Raw genomic sequence first — 19,407 nt, 5'->3', positions numbered from 1 at the left:
GCAGCACCACTGGACTGGATTTATATGGCAGCACCACTGGACTGGACTTATACGGCAGCTTCACTGGACTGGACTTATACAGCAGCACCACTGGACTTATGGCAGCACAAGACACCACGACTGGAGTGACTGGACTGATGCAGCACAAGACACAATCACTGCACTGATACAGCACAAGACAGCACCACTGGACTTATATGGCAGTACCCCTGGACTTATATGGCAGTACCCCTGGACTTATACGGCAGTACCGCTGGACTGGACTTATTTGGCAGTACCGCTGAACTTATACGGCAGTACTGCTGGACTTATACGGCAGTACTGCTGAACTTATATGGCAGAACCACTGGACAGGATGTATACGGCAGCACCACTGGACTTGACTTATATGGCAGCACCACTGGACTGGACTTATTTAGCAGCACCACTGGACTTATAGCAGCACAGGACACCACCACTGGATTGATGCCACACAAGACAGCACCACTAGACTAGACTTATACAGAAGCACCACAGGACTTATGGCAGCACAGGACACCACAACTGAACTTCACGCAGCACAGGACAACACCACTGGAGTGACTGGACTGATGGAGCACAAGACACCACCACTGGACTGATGCAGCACAAGACAGCACCACTGGACCGGACTTATACAGCACCACTGGATTTTTATGGCAGTACCCCTGGACTTACACGCTGTACCGCTGTACATATACGGCTGTACCGCTGGACTTGTACGGCTGTACCACTGTACTTATACGGCAGTACATAGAAACATAGAATTTGACGACAGATAAAAACCACTTGGCCCACCAAGTCTGCCCTTTTTTTAACCATATTTTTATCTCAAAAGTTATTTGATCCTTATTTCTTTGTAAGGATATCCTTATGTCTATCCCATGCATGTTTAAATTGCTCTACTGTCTTAGCCTCTACTATTTCTGATGTCTGGCTATTTCACTTGTCCACTACCCTTTCTGTGAAGTAATTTTTCCTCAAATTTCCCCTGAACCTCCCTCCAGTCTCAGTGCATGTCCTCGTGTCCTATTGCTTCTCTTCATTTGGAGAATGTTTCCCTCCTGGACTTTGTTAAAACCCTTGATATATTTGAAAGTTTCTATCATGTCCCCCCTTTCCCTTCTCTGCTCCAAACTACACATATTGAGATTTTTTAGTCTTTCTGGGTATGTTTTGTGATGTAGGCCATGCACCATTTTAGTTGCCCTTCTTTGTACAGTTTCTAATGTATTAATATCCTTTTGAAGATATCACCTTCAGAATTGAACACAGTATTCTAGATGAGGCCGTACCAATGACCTATACAATGGCATTATTACTTCTTTTTTTCTGCTGCTGATTCCTCTCCCAGTGCAGCCAAGCATCTGACTAGCCTTCCTCATTGCTTTGTTACATTGCTTATCTGTTTTTAAGTCACCTGAAATAGTGACTCCTAGATCCCTTTCCTCCTCAGTAGTTTCCAGTATAGTGCCATTAATAAACTATACTGCTGGACTTATATGGCAGCACCACTGGACTGGACTTATATGGCAGCACCACTGGACTTGACTTATACAGTAGCACCACTGGACTGGACTTATATGGCAGCTCCACTGGACTGGACTGGACTTATACAGCAGCACCACTGGACTCATGGCAGCACAGGACACCACCACTGGAGTGTCTGGACTGATGCAGCACAAAACACAACTACTGGACTGATGCAGCACAAGACAGCACCACTGGACTGGACTTATACAGCACCACTGGACTTATGGCAGCACAGGACACAACCACTGGAGTGACTGGACTGATACAGCACAAGACACCACCACTGGACTGATGCAGCACAAGACAGCACCACTGGACTTATATGGCAGTACCCCATGACTTATACAGCAGTACCGCTGGACTGATATGGCTGTTCCGCTGGACTTATATGGCAGTACACCTGGACTTATACAGCAGTACCGCTGGACTGATATAGCCGCACCACTGGACTGGACTTATACGGCAGCACCACTGGACTGGATTTATACAGCAGCACCACTGGACTTATGGCAGCACAGGACACCACCACTGGAGTGACTGGACTGATTCAGCACAAGACACCACCACTGGACTAATGCAGCACAAGACAGCACCACTGGACTGATGCAGCACAAGACAGCACCAATGGAATGGCGGTGATGCGCGGCTCCTTATATGGAATCCAAAACCCATGACAGCGGGATGATGCCGTTTTGCCTGATTCTGGTTTCCGAGACTGGCAGGAAAACCCGAGCCGGACTTAGATCCGGACTCGGAGCGTGAAGTTTGGGGGGGGGGGGGCTGGGTTCTCAGGGAACAGAACCCCCTTATCTCTAGTTCTAGGTATCTTTGAAAATGCAATCACAGTCAGGGACATGGCAGATCTCTATGGGGATTAGAAATAAATAATACAGTATACAAATTATTTGTAAAAGCAGAAATTCTGCTCTACTATAGAAGTTAGAGTTGACACAACTATATTTAATGTACTGGTACCCATACCCACTGCCGCCGAGAGGTGGGGAGCAGGTACTACTCACCCGGACCTGATGGAGGGGCAGCAGCAGCAGTAGTGTCTTCTGCCTGTGGGGAGGGGGGGTAGGAGGGGGAGCGATCATACTGATCAGGCCCCCCTCTGGATATGCCCCTGACTGAGGCCCCCCAAGTCTGCATCAGGGCCGCAAAAGGTTTAAATGATTTCTTTCCCCATCATTTGTATAATTTGGCATGGCGAAACCTTCCACTATTAGGCCAGGCCCCCTGTACATGAGCCCGCCACAGCTCTCTACACCCCTGCTCATACCTATATTACATAGGAATATTTACAGCTCTACTTATTCGTGCAATACCTTTATGGTTGTATAAAACAAATATTTGCACACAGTGACCTTGCAAAGAGATCTCTCAGAATCAGTCCCACATCAATAAATGAGAGAGCCTCACACCAGTCTAACTCACCACAGCAACAGATCCAAACCTACTGTAGCAGACCAATGCATCATTGCTCCAGTGCTAGACACATGCTCAAACATGCAGCTGTCCGGGTGAAGTCTAACATCCGCTCTTTCACCATTAATAGTAGTGACAAAAGTTTACACTGCCTGACACTAGTAACATGCTATGGGACAATTTCATATAAATGAGTAGGTCATCATGACAGCGTCACCTTTTGATGTACAGATAATCCTCTACATAACGCACACTACTGTTTGTATTTCATGTTGTAGGAATGTTGTTTTTGTTTTGTTTGTTTTGTCCTATATCATTTGACTCTTTATTTTTATCATTAATATAATATCTAACAGACGGTGCAGCTGAAGAAGCTGGACTTCAGGTGGGAGATATAGTAACGGCTGTTAATGGAACTGATGTCACTAGTATTCCTCATTCTGAAGCTGCATGTTTAGCAAGGCAAGGTAAGCATGCATATCTATTCTGATTGCCACCTTGGGGCATTTAATTACTAGTTTATTGAATCTCCCAGACATACTGTATCGTGAACTTTATATTAAATTGACATACTTCAAGATTAGGCAGAGATAGATATATATATATATATATATATATATATATATATATATAAAGTTCACGATACTATATATATATATAGTATACTTTCAAAAATAATATCCAACTCACCACAAGATGCGGCGTTGGCTACAAAAGTACCGGAGCAATTCAGCATTGCTCCAGTTATGGGACGGCTGCACTGGAAATCAGCTGTCCAGCGATTCCTATCACTGACACTTTTACCGCTAATTACTATCATGTGCACAGAGAGGGCCACTGTAAGCTAATGGCAGATGGAATCCGTTCACACAAACTTTTCATTTCAGAGTTTGCTGAATACAGTGGGGGAAGGGGAAGGGGATGGGGATGGGGATGGGGGGGGGGCATTTTAATAATATAGGTTGAAAATAGTGTTTCCACATGTGCAACAAGCACATAAGGGATAATAACTAGGCCTCTTAGTGACTTTGTAACACTGGGCTGGGAAGGTACAGAGAACTTGTGAAGTTGCTTATACTGTATTGTAGTCCGTTTACATGACCGATGTAATCTGAGGTCTTCACTCACTTTCTTTTCCTCTTTTTAACAACTCAGTAACGGATTAGAGGAAAACATTTTTGGCTATACATATGTTGTCCTCATTGATACTGTGTTATATTATTTGTGTAGTACTACTTACGGAACTAACGCCACAGCAAGAGTGCTTTATGGTTTCTTGTACTGTTGGGTACCATAAGAAAGTTCTGAGGTACATAATTTAATTATATAGTTTGTAGCTAAATACTGGCTCATGGAATATAGGACAAATATGTAGCAGATTTTGTTATGTGGCTGAAGTTTGCCTATATCTGAATCTTACATTATGTTTTATAAAAAATAGTCAGGCTGGGCCTCATCCTAATATGTCATTTTAATATTTATTGTATACTAAAAACACTCTAAGGGGTATACAAAGTATTAAAGTGCGGGTTTACAGAAGTGGAGATGTGGCCCTCCCCTTAAAAATGGAAGCTCTCATGAGCATCGCCGTCATACCTCATGTGCTTATCCTTCTCTTACTTAGACCATGTTTGACAGTACCAAATCCCACGGTTTTCTGTCACCCTGATACTTAAAGGTGCATACACACTTGCAGAGAAAAAAACAGATGTCCCTCATTCAGGGGCGGATTGGGAACAAAAAGCGGCCCTGGAAAAATTTGTGCTAGTGGCCCCACTTGGGCAGCACCAGAGATGTAAGGTCTAGCCATGGGCCATGGCAGCAGCTCCCTCCCCCCAAGACTTTCCAGATAGTGGGAATGTCCAGCATCAAGGGTAAGTTAAAAGGAAATAAAATTAAATGTTATGAGCACATTAAATGATACACCTTTAGAATTTAGGAAACTATATAATTCTTTAGAAAGATATATTTTCTTGCTTATTACACCAACCGTATCCCAGTCACTATTCACTCAATCTTATGTCAGCCAAGCAGGCAGACAGAGCATACACTAGATCACAGGTTCTCAAACTCGGTCCTCAGGACCCCACACAGGGCATGTTTTGCAGGTCTCCTCACAGAATCACAAGTGAAATAATTGGCTTCACCTGTGGACCTTTTAAAATGTGTCAGTGAGTAATTAATACACCTGTGCACTTGCTGGGTTACCTGCAAATCATGAACTGTGTGGGGTCCTGAGGACCGAGTTTGAGAACCACTGCACTAGATCATCTGCAATCACAGGCTAAGTGGCAAAGTCATTTTCATATATGCAAATTGTTTGGCATCTTATTCATTATGTGTATAAATAGGACCACATGTCCTCAAACAAAACAGGCCCGCGGGTGCTTCGGCCCACCGGGAATCTTCCCTGTGGAACCTATGGCCAATCCGCCTCTGCCCTCATTTTCACCCTTCCTGAGCAACGTCGCTCATTTTCTCTGCAAGTGTGTATGCCGTCGGTGACCATCGATGCACGACCCCACGGGTCGTTAACGACCCTCTCTGTTGGCCGTACAGGCAGCTCAATCTGGGATATCGTCAAAGAGCTGCCTGCCCCGTCCGGTCATATCGTTCAGTGTGTACGGCCAACCGCCCGGCCCGGGAGGAGGAAACACTAGGCGACGTCGCTCATAGAGCACGTCGCTTAGTGTATACCCACCTTTAATCAGTGTCGTCTGCTGATGCAGCTATGCTTATTTACCCTGTACTTGTCCTATATTGTCTTCAACTATAAGTCACTATTTTCCTGTTTTGATTATTCGTTTATGTACTCTGTAATTGGGCGCATTGTGGCGCCATATAAATAAAGGATAATAATAATAGCAACCAGTCAGATACTACTTATTATGTATCTAGCACCTTCTAGAAGAAAACAGCTAGAATCTAACCTGTTACTATGGGCAATAGCTCTACATCTGTAAACCCGAACTTTAGTAATTTAGGGGTCTGTTTACTAAGCCCTGGATCGAAATAAAGTGGTCGGAGATAAAGTACCAGCCAATCATCGTCTAACTGCCATGTCACAGTCTGGGTTTGAAAAATGACAGTTAGGAGCTGATTGGCTGGTACTTTATCTCCGTCCACTTTATCTCCATCCAAGGCTTAGTAAATAGACCCCTAAATCCCTAAGTGTCAGATTTCATCACACAGCTGCTATGGTAAACCGGTTCTGTTTGCACATCCATAGGCTGTGAGCAAAATCAGCCTACTGTGAGTTAACACATGCTGTTCCAGTGGCTTCCGCTCTAATTAAACCTGCCCTTATGTGTTTGTCCAAATCCTTGAATTGGTGCAAGTGCATAGTGTACGTGGCTCCACTGACCACCAAAGATGGCCCAGTCATCAATTGTTTCCAAGTGAAAATACAGGTTGCTGGTAAATACTATCAGTACAGATGGAGCCTCGCTCATCTAGCCTTCTCTGTTGCCCCTAGGTGCACCAAGGTTTATTAGCATAAGCCTTTCATCTATTGTTCTTAGCAGCAATACAATACAGAGAGAACAATACAGCAGGGGATTAAGTCATTACAGCAGGGGATTAAGTCCGACAGCACTGGCTCAATTAATCCTATTAAATGGATAGATGAGCAGGGCTCCATCTGTATGTACAGCATTTGAAGTCCACAGCACTAATGAAGCCATAGCTGAATGGTCAGATCTGTCCAATCTGGACATCTTCATGTGTGACCAAACCAGAGACAGATCCATGAGGTTGGATCTTTAAATGTATTACCATTTTAAAATATCATGGGATTTATATCTATGCATCCATTGCCTTGCACAATCTCATATTAGATACAGTGCATCCGAAAAGTATTGACAGTGTTTCACTTTTTCCACATTTTGTTATGTTACAGTCTTATTCCAAACTGAAATAAATTATTTTTTTCCTCGAAATTCTACACACTATACCCCATAATGACAACGTGAACAAAGTTTTTTTGAGATTTTTGCAAATTTATTAAAAATAAAAAAACTAAGAAATCACATGTACATAAGTATTCACAGCCTTTGCCATGAAGCTCAAATTTGAGCTCAGGTGCATCCTGTTTCCACTGATCATCCTTGAGATGTTCCTACAGCTTAATTGGAGTCCACCTGTGGTAAATTCAGTTGATTGGACATGATTTGGAAAGGCACACACCTATATAAGGTCCCACACTTGACAGTGCATGTGTGAGCACAATCCAAGCATGAAGTCAAAGGAATTGTCTGTAGACCTCCGAGACAGGATTGTCTCCAGGTACAAATCTGGGGAAGTGTACAGAAAAATATCTGCTGCTTTGAAGGTCCCAATGAGCAAAGTGGCCTCCATCATCCATAAATGGAAGAAGTTTGGAACCACCAGGACTTGTCCTAGAGCTGGCCGGATGTCTAAACTGAGTGATCGGGGGAGAAGGGCTGTAGTCAGGGAGGTGACCAAAAACCCCATGGTCACTCTGTCAGATCTTCAGCATTCCTCTGTGAAGAGAGGAGAACCTTCCAGAAGGACAACTATCTGTGCAGCAATCCACCAATCAGGCCTGTATGGTACAGTGGCCAGACGGCAGCCACTCCTTAGTAAAAAAGCATATGGCAGCCCACCTGGAGTTTGCCAAAATGTACCTGAAGGTCTCTCAGACCATGAGAAACAAAATTCTCTGGTCTGATGAGACAAAGATTGAACTCTTTGGCGTGAATGCCAGGCATCATGTTTGGAGGAAACCAGGCACCGCTCATCACCAGGCCAATACCATCCCTACAGTGAAGCATGGTGGTGGCAGCATCATGCTGTGGGGATGTTTTTCAGTGGCAGGAACTGGGAGACTAGTCAGGATAGAGGAAAAGATGAATGCAGCAATGTACAGCGACATCCTGGATGAAAACCTGCTCTAAGGCACTCTTGACCTCAGACTGGGGCGACGGTTCATCTTTCAGTAGGACAACGACCCCAAGCACACAGCCAAGATATCAAAGGAGTGGCTTCAGGACAACTCTGTGAATGTCCTTGAGTGGCCCAGCCAGAGCCCAGACTTGAATCCGATTGTATATCTCTGGAGAGATCTGAAAATGGCTGTGCACCGACGCTTCCCATCAAACCTGATAGAGCTTGAGAGGTGCTGCAAAGAGGAATGGGGAAAAACTGCCCAAAGATAAGTGTGCAAAGCTACTAGCATCATATTCAAAAAGACTCAAGGCTGTAATTGCTGCCAAAGTTGCATCAACAAAGTATTGAACATAGGCTGTGAATACTTATGTACATGTGATTTCTTAGTTTTTTATTTTTAATAAATTTGCAAAAATCTCAAAAAAACTTTTTTCATGTTGTTATTATGGGGTATTGGGGGTCATTCCGAGTTGATCGCTCACTAGCTAGTTTTAGCAGCCGTGCAAATGCTATGCCGCCGCCCACTGGGGAGTATATTTTAGCTTAGCAGAAGTGCAAACGCATGTGCAGCCGAGCTCTGCAAAAACAGTTTGTGCAGTTTCTGAGTAGCTCTGAACCTACTCATCGCTTGTGATCACTTCAGCCTATTCATGTCCAGATTTGACGTCATACACCAGCCCAGCGAATGCCAAGCCACGCCTGCATTTTTTCAGACATGCCTGCATTTTTGCAAACACTCCCTGAAAATGGTCAGTTGACGCCCATTAACGCCCCCTTCCTGTCAATCTTCTAGCGGCCGCCAGTGCGAAGAAAAACTTAGCTAGAAACTGAGCACAACCACAAAGGGCTTTGTACCCGTACATCGCGTGTGCGCAGTGCGGGGCATACACATGCTCAGAAATGCAGTTTTTTCACCTGATCGCTGTGCTGCGAAAATCGGCAGCGAGCAATCAACTCGGAATGACCCCCATTGTCTGTAGGATTTTGAGGGAAAAAATTAATTTATTCCAGTTTGGATTAAGGCTGTAACATAACAAAATGTGGAAAAAGTGAAGGGCTGTGAATACTTTCCGGATGCACTGTATTAATAGTATACACGTTGCTTCACCTACCTTGCTTTTAGATGTTTTCTTTTTCAACCCTCACTTACATTTCTTTTTATTAAACTAGAAACCACATTATTTAAATAACAAATAATAATTTAAAAAAGCATATTATGTGATAAAGATGGGGCGTGCAATTATTTCTGACACCTGCAGCAGTATTGCAAGCCCAACGGCAGCTATTCAATTTTGTCTGTAAAGGACGCAATAACATGCACTCGCCACAGGTTCTATTCCCACTCTATGGGTGTCGTGTACTGGACCTCCTGTCGGCATCCTGGCGTGCGGGATCCCTGCATCGGTATGCTGACCGCTGGGATCCCGACCACAGGTCATCTGACTACATCCCGGTTGGCCAGATGTGACTTCTACTAAATACTTTAAATACTTTGCTTTTTCTTTCACTAGTGCTTTCAATCACATACTGTACTTACATAATCAGTCTTGATAATAGATTTGCCCTGATTTATGATACAACACAATTGTGCCCTGCAGTCTGCAATTCTAGAACTGGATCAATGAAACAGTTTTGTGCTAAAAACTCTAGGACAATAATAACAGCATTGTATAAATTCCTATTCAAAAAGATGTCAACCAGAATGATAAAGCAATGTATTTACCAAATGTACAATTGAGTGTGTAAACAACAACAAAATCTAATGTTATAATAAAATAATAGTAATAATAGTAATAATAACAAAATGAATAACAAAGATTAATATAGGTTAATAAAATATGAAGGTGGAATACCCCTTTCTATTTGACTGCAGAGCACAGAATGTTAGATGACATTAGTAGGCTAGCAATGTTAATAATACATTCATTTTTTCCATCAGAGAAAGGTTGCAGCTACAGAAGTGTGTTGGCTGTGCTTACAAAACGTGTTTCCCCCATGTATGGCCCAAAAATAGGAAATATACAACAATTCTTTACAATCGACATTAATCATGGTAAGACTGGAGAATTTCCTTGGTTTATATTCTTGACCTCCAAACTCCTCTCCTCCAAGTGTGGGCTGCTGAAGCCTAGCTACATTAGTTGGCACCCTCTATACAGTCCCCTAGTCTATCTTAGTTTATTTAATGTATAAAGACTGCAACAAAACACAACGATCAATGTGTGTATGCAGCAGATACAGTATTTAGTGTAGTTGCATATAGCAATATACACTGTGTTTCCCTTTGTACCAGAGTGTTCTTTTTCATTTTATTGAATATATATATATATATATATATATATATATATATACTGTATATATGTATATATATATATATATATATATATATGTAATGTAATTAAAAATGAGAGGGTCATCTATGAACTGGACATTATGCAGTTTTATGTGATCAGTTTTACATGAACCAGTGAGAACGTGGCTTACAAGATGGCAGCAACTCAGGTGGGATCAGGGAGACTATACAGCAGGCGGGTGGAACAATCGCACTGATCATATCGCCCACTCATCTTTTTTTTTACATTATTTTATTTTAGTGGACATGGCCACGCTTGTAGCATTAGGCCACAACCCCTACAGCACCCAGGCCCGACACCACTATCTTCTCCCCTGGTCCCACAAATAGTCACACACTGCGGCTCCACTGGTGCACAGCAAAACACAGAGTAGAGGAGAAACTGTCAATAGGCAGTTGTCTACATAAAATAGTACTGAGGCCCTGAACTTTGTCTAGTTCATAAATGACCTTTTATAAACTTTTAAGTCATATTTGTTTATACTGCAAATATTTGATCAACTTATTTAAACTATTACTATAAGGGAAAAATTTAATTTTGTTTTTTTATTACATAATAAAAAGGGCACTTGCTGCCTTCAGACCGTATAGGCAACCATTTTGTAGCCCACAAATATTAGGCTTAACCAATATCCATGATAACGCATCCTATTAATTCGCTTGTAACCAAGCAGTAATGTAACCTTGTGAAGTAGTGAATTGCAATGATGTGTTTTTTTGAATGAATTACAATGCTGTCAATACGCTTGTGATATGAAAGGCATGATCAGTCGTAAACTGAGTATTATGTTTATAAGAGTAGCTCTCAGCTTTGCAGACACGTTAGGAAAGAAATAGAGAGTGAGCGATTGCCCTTCCCCTGTCCACACTTGGAGGAGGGAGATTTTGAGAGAATATTGACATGAGGTTTTTCCCCTCCTCCCTTCCAATTTCAATTGTTGGTCAGAATGTTAACCAGCCCCATGGGTGACACTGTCTACAGTATATAAAGCTTGATGTTACTAAATTATGAACAGCTCTAAATAATCTGTGGTTCTCCAGGGGGTCAGATTAAATTGTCCACAGGATTTACTGTATGTCTGTGACTCCCGATCATGATGTAGCTCCCGGGTTAAGTCATTTTTCTTGCAGCTCCTGAGGGTATGAGGCAAAATCTGCATTAAGTGCACCCTCTGGCACTTACCACATTTGGTAGCAGCAATAATTGAATAGCTCAGGGCAATGCCGAAGCTGTCATGGTTAACCACGTGGCTAACTGAATATAGCCCCGGGTATTTTTAAACAACAGAATCACAGGTTGTCCTAGCCTGATTTAGAAGATTAAATCCGAATAATCCGAATGTAAAACACTAGAAATTGGCCCCAAATCCGATTATTTCCACCCTTTGCTTTCTGCTTCACACATTCTGTTCCGGCACAATACATCATAAGAAAAAAAAATACTGTAAATCATGTATAGACTTATGGTTAGGAACAAACAAAGGACAAGTTATCTGAATCCAGCATGATTCCAGTATCCTCTACATGACCTATTCTAGTCTAAACAAAATGCTCTGCCGTATTTCTCACCTTATTTACTATTGGAGTACTCTGCTGAATAAGAAAGGTCTATTCACACAGAGGTCCACTAATTGATGTATTGGACCTCGGTACTAGGTGGTTTGGCCAAATGTGAGAGCACTTGGCTAATCCCCATTGCAAATACACCTCCCTACCAGGCCCAGACCACAAACAGGCTAAGCAATTTGTGGCTAGAGTAATCCAGGCCCATCCAAGGGCAGATTTAGGGGTGATGGCGCCCCTAGGCACAACAGTAACGGCCATACCCTGCCTGCCTAATGTTATTCTTTTTATTGAAAAGCTACTAACTATGAGGGTCATTCAGATCTGATCGCTGGGCAGCGATTTTTGCAGTCCTGCGATCAGATAGTCGCCGCCTACAGGGGGAGTGTATTTTCGCTGTGCAAGTGTGCTTTCCTATGTGTAGCAGAGCTGCACAAACTGATTTTGTGCTGTCTCTGCACAGCCCAGGACTTACTCTTCCCATGAAATGAGAGCAGGCTGATCAGGGCTGTAGCTGACGTCAGACGCACTCCCTGAAAACGCTTAAGCCCGCCTTCGCTTTTTGGACCCTCCCTGTTAACGATTAGTTGCCACCCACAAACTGCCTCTTCCTGTCAATCTCCTTGCGAACGCCTATGCGAATGGATTCTTCGCACCATCTCGTTGCAAGGCTCCGATGCCATTGCAGCCATGCAACGCGCCGGCGCAGTGCGGTGCATATGCATGCGCAGTTCGGATCTGATCGCTCGCTGTGCACAGCAGCGATCAGATCTGAATTACTCCCTATGGCATTTATTTTTATTTTTAATTATGTGTACATATTTACTAAGTAGGACAGCTTACAGGGACAGTATGTGCATGTCCTACCTGTTTACACTCCATTCAAGATGACATATGGTACAGTCCAGTAGAAACATTGTGCAGTTACTGGTACTGTTTTGGCTGGCAGTACCAACACAAGTATCCAAGTGCCGCCCCCAAACAAGTGCCACCCCTAGGCAAGTGCCTCACGTGCCTAATGGGAAATTCGCCATTGGGCCCATCAGCGCCCAATGGGACAAAGGCAGGAGCCTAGTTTGCTTGGTGGATGAGCTGACTCTGTTTAGCACGGATAATACCAATTGTAAATTTACTTTAGTAGGCAAACATTTTGTTCTGGGTTTAGCAGGTCATTCTGGAGGGTCTGTAATTAATGTTACAAATAGTAATATTACAGCTGTGATAGCAAAACTAAAGTTTGTAAAATCTGAAATTGATTTGGTATGTTGGTATGCATTGCATTGGGAAAAAAAAATGGAGCAATGATAAATTATCTTCCTTTCAGCCTTATATTACGAGTTATGTCATATAGTCAGAAAGCTACTGTAATCATATTTAGGTTTTAATGATATTGCATGAACAGAAATAAATCAATTAAAGGAAGAAGGCATTTAGGCTATATATATATATATATATATATATAATGATAAGATCTAGTTTTTTTACTGTACAGTAACTGCCACCAGCAAATTCATTTGATGGTAATAAGGGATAGCGTGGCAGATGAATTAAGCCTGGAGACAGCATAAAGAAGTGATAAACCAGTGAGAAGTGCAAGGTGATAAACGCACCAGCCAATCAGCTCCAAAACTGTTAATTTACATATTGGAGCTAATTGGCTGGTGCATTTATCACCTTGCACTTATCACTGCTTTATCACTTCCTTATGCCTTCTCTAGGTTAATACATCTGCCCCACTGTGTTCTATAGCATGCAATATGGATACCAAAAGGTCACTCATATTCCTGTAAAAGGATATATTATGTGAGTTTGCATGGCTACAAACATATATGACTCTGATTTATGTACTGTTTTAGCAATCCACATGTGTTGTGTGTACATTGGGGCAGATGTATTAAGCCTGGAAAAGGCATAAAGAAGTGATAAAGTAGTGATAAGTGCAAGGTGAACGCACCAGCCAATCAGCTCCAATATGTAAATGGCAGTTATGAGCTGATTGGCTGGTGCGTTATCACCTTGCACTTATCACTGCTTTATCACTTCTTTATGCCTTCTCCAGGCTTAATATGTCTGCCCCATAGAGAGCACTGCTGGTAAAATTGTATGTTTCAATGGATTTCTATAAGGACACTGAAGTTGACCTGACCATACAGGGTACAAAGCCAAGCATCACCTTAGATAACGTTAGATTTTATTAGGATGAATTCCTAGTATAATTGCTTTGGAATTTTATCCAACACTTCCTTCCCACAGATTTGTTATAATATTCACAAGACTATGCAAGGCTTTGAAAGGTGTTATCTTTATATCCTTTAAGAACTTTATGATTGATCTCAGACTTGCTGAAATTTTCAACCTCTTTCTAGCTTTCATTTATTTTTAAAAAAGACAGTAGTTTATAAGAAGCTTTCTAAATGCCGTGCATATAAAATATACCTTATATTTTTAAATGTAAAAAAGCACATTTTTAGATTTTGATGTTAATTTTAATATTGTTTTTGTATACAAATTTTCTTCTATGATTTATTCTAGCATAAAATAATAAAAAATTCCCAATACAAAGAAAAAGCCATCAGGCTCATATATTTATACAACACAACATTATTTTAACAAAAAATAAGGAAAGAAGTTACATCTTTTTAATCCATTTTTCCTACAAGTCATTTTGATATAATTATTGTGATGAGTTTGTAGAAAAAAGTATTCTTCAGAAAACTCTCGGATGTGCAGTAGTGTACTTTAGATCTCTGTTGGTCTTTTGACAGATAAAATTGCAAGCAAATTTGCTGACAATCGATTTGCTTTCCTTTGTAATCCCCCAGTCAGCTAATTAGATGATTGCTGAAACCTTCAGTTGTTTCACCTGACTAAAATAAAGCTTAATGAGTTAAACCACATTAAGGAATCTATTCATCATCCCATAATTTCTACAAAAGTATGTGAATACTAACATTTGCACCTACTTTTGAAGACATTAATACCCCTTTCACACCGCAGCTTGAACCCGGTAAATTGCAGATTTTTAAGGCTTCCTAAACGGTTCGAGCTGCGATGTAAAAGGGTCACCTTCAATTTACCGTTTTCAAAATACCGGTATTTTGAAACGGTAAAAAAGCAGGGTCCTACCCGTTTCAGACCCGTTTCATTGTGCAGTGTGAAAGGGTCTGAAACGGTATTTGCAAGCCCCAGAAGGTGATAGGCTGTCTCCATGTGTGATGTCACCAGGCAGAAGCAGGAAATAAACATTTAAAATGACAACCACTGTTTTGTATGGGTGAAACGGGTTCAGTGTGAAAGGTACCAAAACGGTAATGAAATGGTAATATACTGGTTACAACATGCGATGTGAAGGGGGTTTAACTGCTCAGACCCGTTTTAAGAATCGTTTAAAGAACCATTTCAAAAGCAGGTTTTGCGATGTGAAAGCAGCATAAGCTTGAAGGCCATTCATTATATAGGATACGGAAGAGATTTCACAGATACCGCCTGCTTTCTTTTCAGCCCTGATTGGTTCCTAAATTCATCGAGCTTCAAAAATACAACATTTTCAGAGCTTAACTAGGGCCATCTTCAGATGGAGTTTGTTTCCACACCCCCACTGCTTTCTATGGGAAGGAAGTTCAGAGTTGCGAAGGGAGTCCAATCAGATCCCCACGCCCCTGTTAGTCTCCTTCTGCCGGAAGTCATGCATGCGTAAACCCAAGTTCACACATGTGCGGTAGCACTTCCAAGTCGACAGTGCTAAGTTTCACCACTACTAAAGTAGCAGTGAAAGGAATTGCAGGGACAGTTGACCTTTGGACAAGCTGTCTTCGCACCGGAGCAATGTTGAACTGCTGCACTGATTTTGTATCCACCGCTGCTAATCGCAGTGAACTGTATATTTAATTATTGGGAGCTATCCAGCCACTAATAATTAACATGAAGAATAGACCCCTTATGGTCTTATTAACAACTGAAATAGATAAGTACTGATAAAGCTGACAGAATAGTGTCCAGAATTGTGCACATTACATTTTATTAATTATTATGTTTAAATAAATAAATAAAAAAACTCTCCAAAACATAAATTAGCAAATTTGTATAATGTGTATAAAATGGACAGAAAGATGATGCGCTCCATGTATTCTGTAACATTGTCTAATGCTGCCCAGAGACCTAAAGATTTATTGTCAGATCTGACTGATTGGAATGAAAACCTGGTAATGGATGAGAGCAAATGACAATTACCAGGTTTTCATTCCAACCAGCCAGATCTGACAATAAATCTTTAGGCATATGGGCAGCTTTAGAATAACTGAAACATACATTTTTACCATGGGTAAACAACTATAAATACAGTTTCATTATAGAATCTTACAGTATTATTACATTCTATAATGACACTGTACAATTACCAGAAACAGAGAATTATAACCATGACTAACAATTTGTTGCTTTTGTGCTATAAATTTAACAACAACATGTGTTTTGCATGGAAATGTAACAAATGTTATTACTTTCTATAACATTTTTTAGATCCAGCATAAAAACAGACTGAATTCTTACCCTACTTTACTGTACACCCACTTTACAAGCAAAAGAGGAATTAATCACATGCGCTGCCAATGATGTATATGCAGCCAACTACTAGACACAGGAATCTTCACAAATAATTCCACAAGAAATTTATACAAACAGAATTAGAAAAGTGATTGGCGCAAAACATCATATAAGGTATGCAAAAAGTCCTTACATCTGATAATAAACAAGAGAATCCCCTTGTAGTCCTTCACTGTAGTGTTTTGCAGGTGTCCTCTTATCTCGCCCTCCAAAAGTGTGATCTCTTATCTAAAAAAAGAAAACAAATCATCGGGCAGACCAATTTGGACAAAGGGACAAACGAATTTATTGCACAGAACACTCACAATGTATTTTTAAAAATATAGCATATATCCACAACACAAAAGGGTGGGTATCAAGGGGTGCTAGCAGCTGGAGTCAAGTTACCCTTCCGGAAAAAACGCTGGAGATTCCGGACTTCTGCAGCGTAACGGAAGCGAAGGATCATCCAAGGAAGACAGCTCCACCTCTCCCCACTGGGCACCACTAGCTAGTGGTGCCCAGTGGGGAGAGGTGGAGCTGTCTTCCTTGGATGATCCTTCGCTTCCGTTACGCTGCAGAAGTCCGGAATCTCCAGCGTTTTTTCCGGAAGGGTAACTTGACTCCAGCTGCTAGCACCCCTTGATACCCACCCTTTTGTGTTGTGGATATATGCTATATTTTTAAAAATATATTGTGAGTGTTCTGTGCAATAAATTCGTTTGTCCCTTTGTCCAAATTGGTCTGCCCGATGATTTGTTTTCTTTTTTGAGATAAGAGATCACACTTTTGGAGGGCGAGATAAGAGGACACCTGCAAAACACTACAGTGAAGGACTACAAGGGGATTCTCTTGTTTATTATCAGATGTAAGGACTTTTTGCATACCTTATATGATGTTTTGCGCCGATCACTTTTCTAATTCTGTTTGTACACCCACTTTGTTTGTGCCAATCAAACTAGAACATGTATGTTATTTTCTTCCATTTCTTTGTCATGAAAACAATGTACCGTGCTGTACATATAAATTATCGAATGATGAACAGGGAAACTACCTGTTGGCCTTTATTTGGGATTTTAGTGCACTTGTCCCTGACATTGCACTTATCACTTTTTACAATATTTTATTTGAGTTTAATTAAAATTCTCAGTGTAACAGTTGTAAAAAAAAAATTTTTTTTCATTTGTAAATTAAAGAAAAAAGATGCAACACATCTTCAGATACATCATTATTAGTATTTCCTTGAACATACAATTTCGGTGCAGATTCAATTAGCCCAGGGGTTTACCTGCGGCTAACTACTCAGCCCTGAGCAATTTGTTTAGAAGCCTCATCGCCACATGTTAATGGGTTACTGCAGGTTTACTGTGTGGGGAAAGTGCAGAAAAATTAAGTAACTTTGCATGTTAAATCCAGAGCTGTACCCGCTCGGTAATTGAATTTGGCCCTGTATGTACTATTGTTAAGATACAATTTGGTTAAAAGCAGTGTATCAAGTGTAGCGTTATAAGATGGAAGGCAGTAACAAAGTATATCATGATATAACTGGTATATATATATATATATATATATATATCAGGTGCTTTAAGAGAAATCTCAGCAGTTCTAGCAATAGGTTCTGTGTAATAAATGTATTTCTGCACATTTAGTTTTGTCACACTGTAGACAGTATTATATGAAATATAACAAATGGGCATGCTAATAATTATACTTTAGGTCCAGATGTTTTGACTCTGGTAGTTGGATCAGACATTAGCCGATTTCCCAATACCCCCCGACCAACATGCCGTGGCTACCTGCATAAGCGGACCCACTCAGGATTGTTGAAAGGATGGAGGAAGAGGTGGTTTGTTCTCAAGCATGACGGGAGTCTACACTATTACAAGCATAAAAAGGTAAAATAGTAAATACGCAATTCCATACTACTAGTGTGGATAAACATATTGTCATGTTGAATGGATTCAAATGAAAATATGAACATTACCCAACTAAAGGTGCATTTTATAATATGTATTTTTAAAACAATATTTATAAATATTTCAAATATACATAAGTTCAACATTGTACTCATCAAGAAGGAAATGTGTTAAAGATAGTAAGTATTATAAGTATTAGTATTATAGTAAGTATAATAAGTATTAAACATGACATTTGGAATTATGACGTTTCAGAAGATTTTGGTGTACTTTCCTAGAAAAGATATAAGATGAGCACTATGGCCCTGATCAGAGGCACTTTAAGAGAGGAGATGGCAGTCTTCGATTGGGCTCCCTCCTCTCCAGCGGTGCTAACAAGCACTGTAAAGCAAACAAAAACTGTTGTTCCTAAAAACTGGTTAAATTCACGATTTAACCAATTTGTCTGAACAACAGGTTTTGTCCATTTTACAGTGCTTCGGAGCAAATGGTTCATTGTCATTTGCTCTCATCCATTACCCGATTTTAAATTCCAACCAGCCAGATCTGGCAGATGATCTGTCAGATAATTGTATAGTGTATGCCCAGCATTACAAACATGAATCAGGCCCAATGTACCAAGCTGTGATAAACATTTTTAGAAAATTTGTTTAAAAACCCATCAATTCCGATTGCTTTCCCTACCAAGTTTACATGGGATTTTCTTTAGCAAGATTATTGTTACTTATGTTTTTAATGTACAGCAGCTAGAGGAATGCAGAATAAATTTCATTCACCGTTTAAGGTTCAAGGATCTTAATTCACATAAGGTTTAAAATGAAACATAATATTTTACAGTTTAAATACATGTGGAAAAAGCTATTTTATAAGTTAAAACAAATATCAATTCATTAGATATCTAGTGAATTTATAGGCTTCATACAGAAATTTGGATCAGTCCACGGTGTTTGGTGCCTTCATTGTCTATAGTTGGTAGGTGATCTTTAAATGCTTGCTTCACCTACTAACATAGGACATACTGTATGGTTCATCTTGTGTCATGTTTGAGCCTTATTGTTCTTCAATGCATGTACATTACAGTGCATGTCAGAAACATAAACATCTCTC

General features: G+C 40.7%; 1 protein-coding gene across 1 annotated transcript in view; it reads left to right on the top strand.

The window, feature by feature from the left end:
• Window positions 1–19,407, top strand: part of LOC134909186 (uncharacterized) — a 109,846-nt gene that overhangs the window by 30,769 nt on the left and 59,670 nt on the right. The window contains exons 6-7 of the mRNA XM_063915814.1: window positions 3,336–3,446; window positions 18,101–18,279. Of these exons, the coding sequence (XP_063771884.1) occupies window positions 3,336–3,446; window positions 18,101–18,279 (290 nt within the window). The remainder of the gene's footprint in view (window positions 1–3,335; window positions 3,447–18,100; window positions 18,280–19,407) is intronic.

The sequence above is a fragment of the Pseudophryne corroboree genome, chromosome 1, assembly GCF_028390025.1.
Source record: "Pseudophryne corroboree isolate aPseCor3 chromosome 1, aPseCor3.hap2, whole genome shotgun sequence".
Lineage (NCBI taxonomy): Eukaryota > Metazoa > Chordata > Amphibia > Anura > Myobatrachidae > Pseudophryne > Pseudophryne corroboree.
The sequence above is the reverse complement of the archived record's forward strand: the minus strand, read 5'-3'. Positions and strand labels throughout refer to the sequence as shown.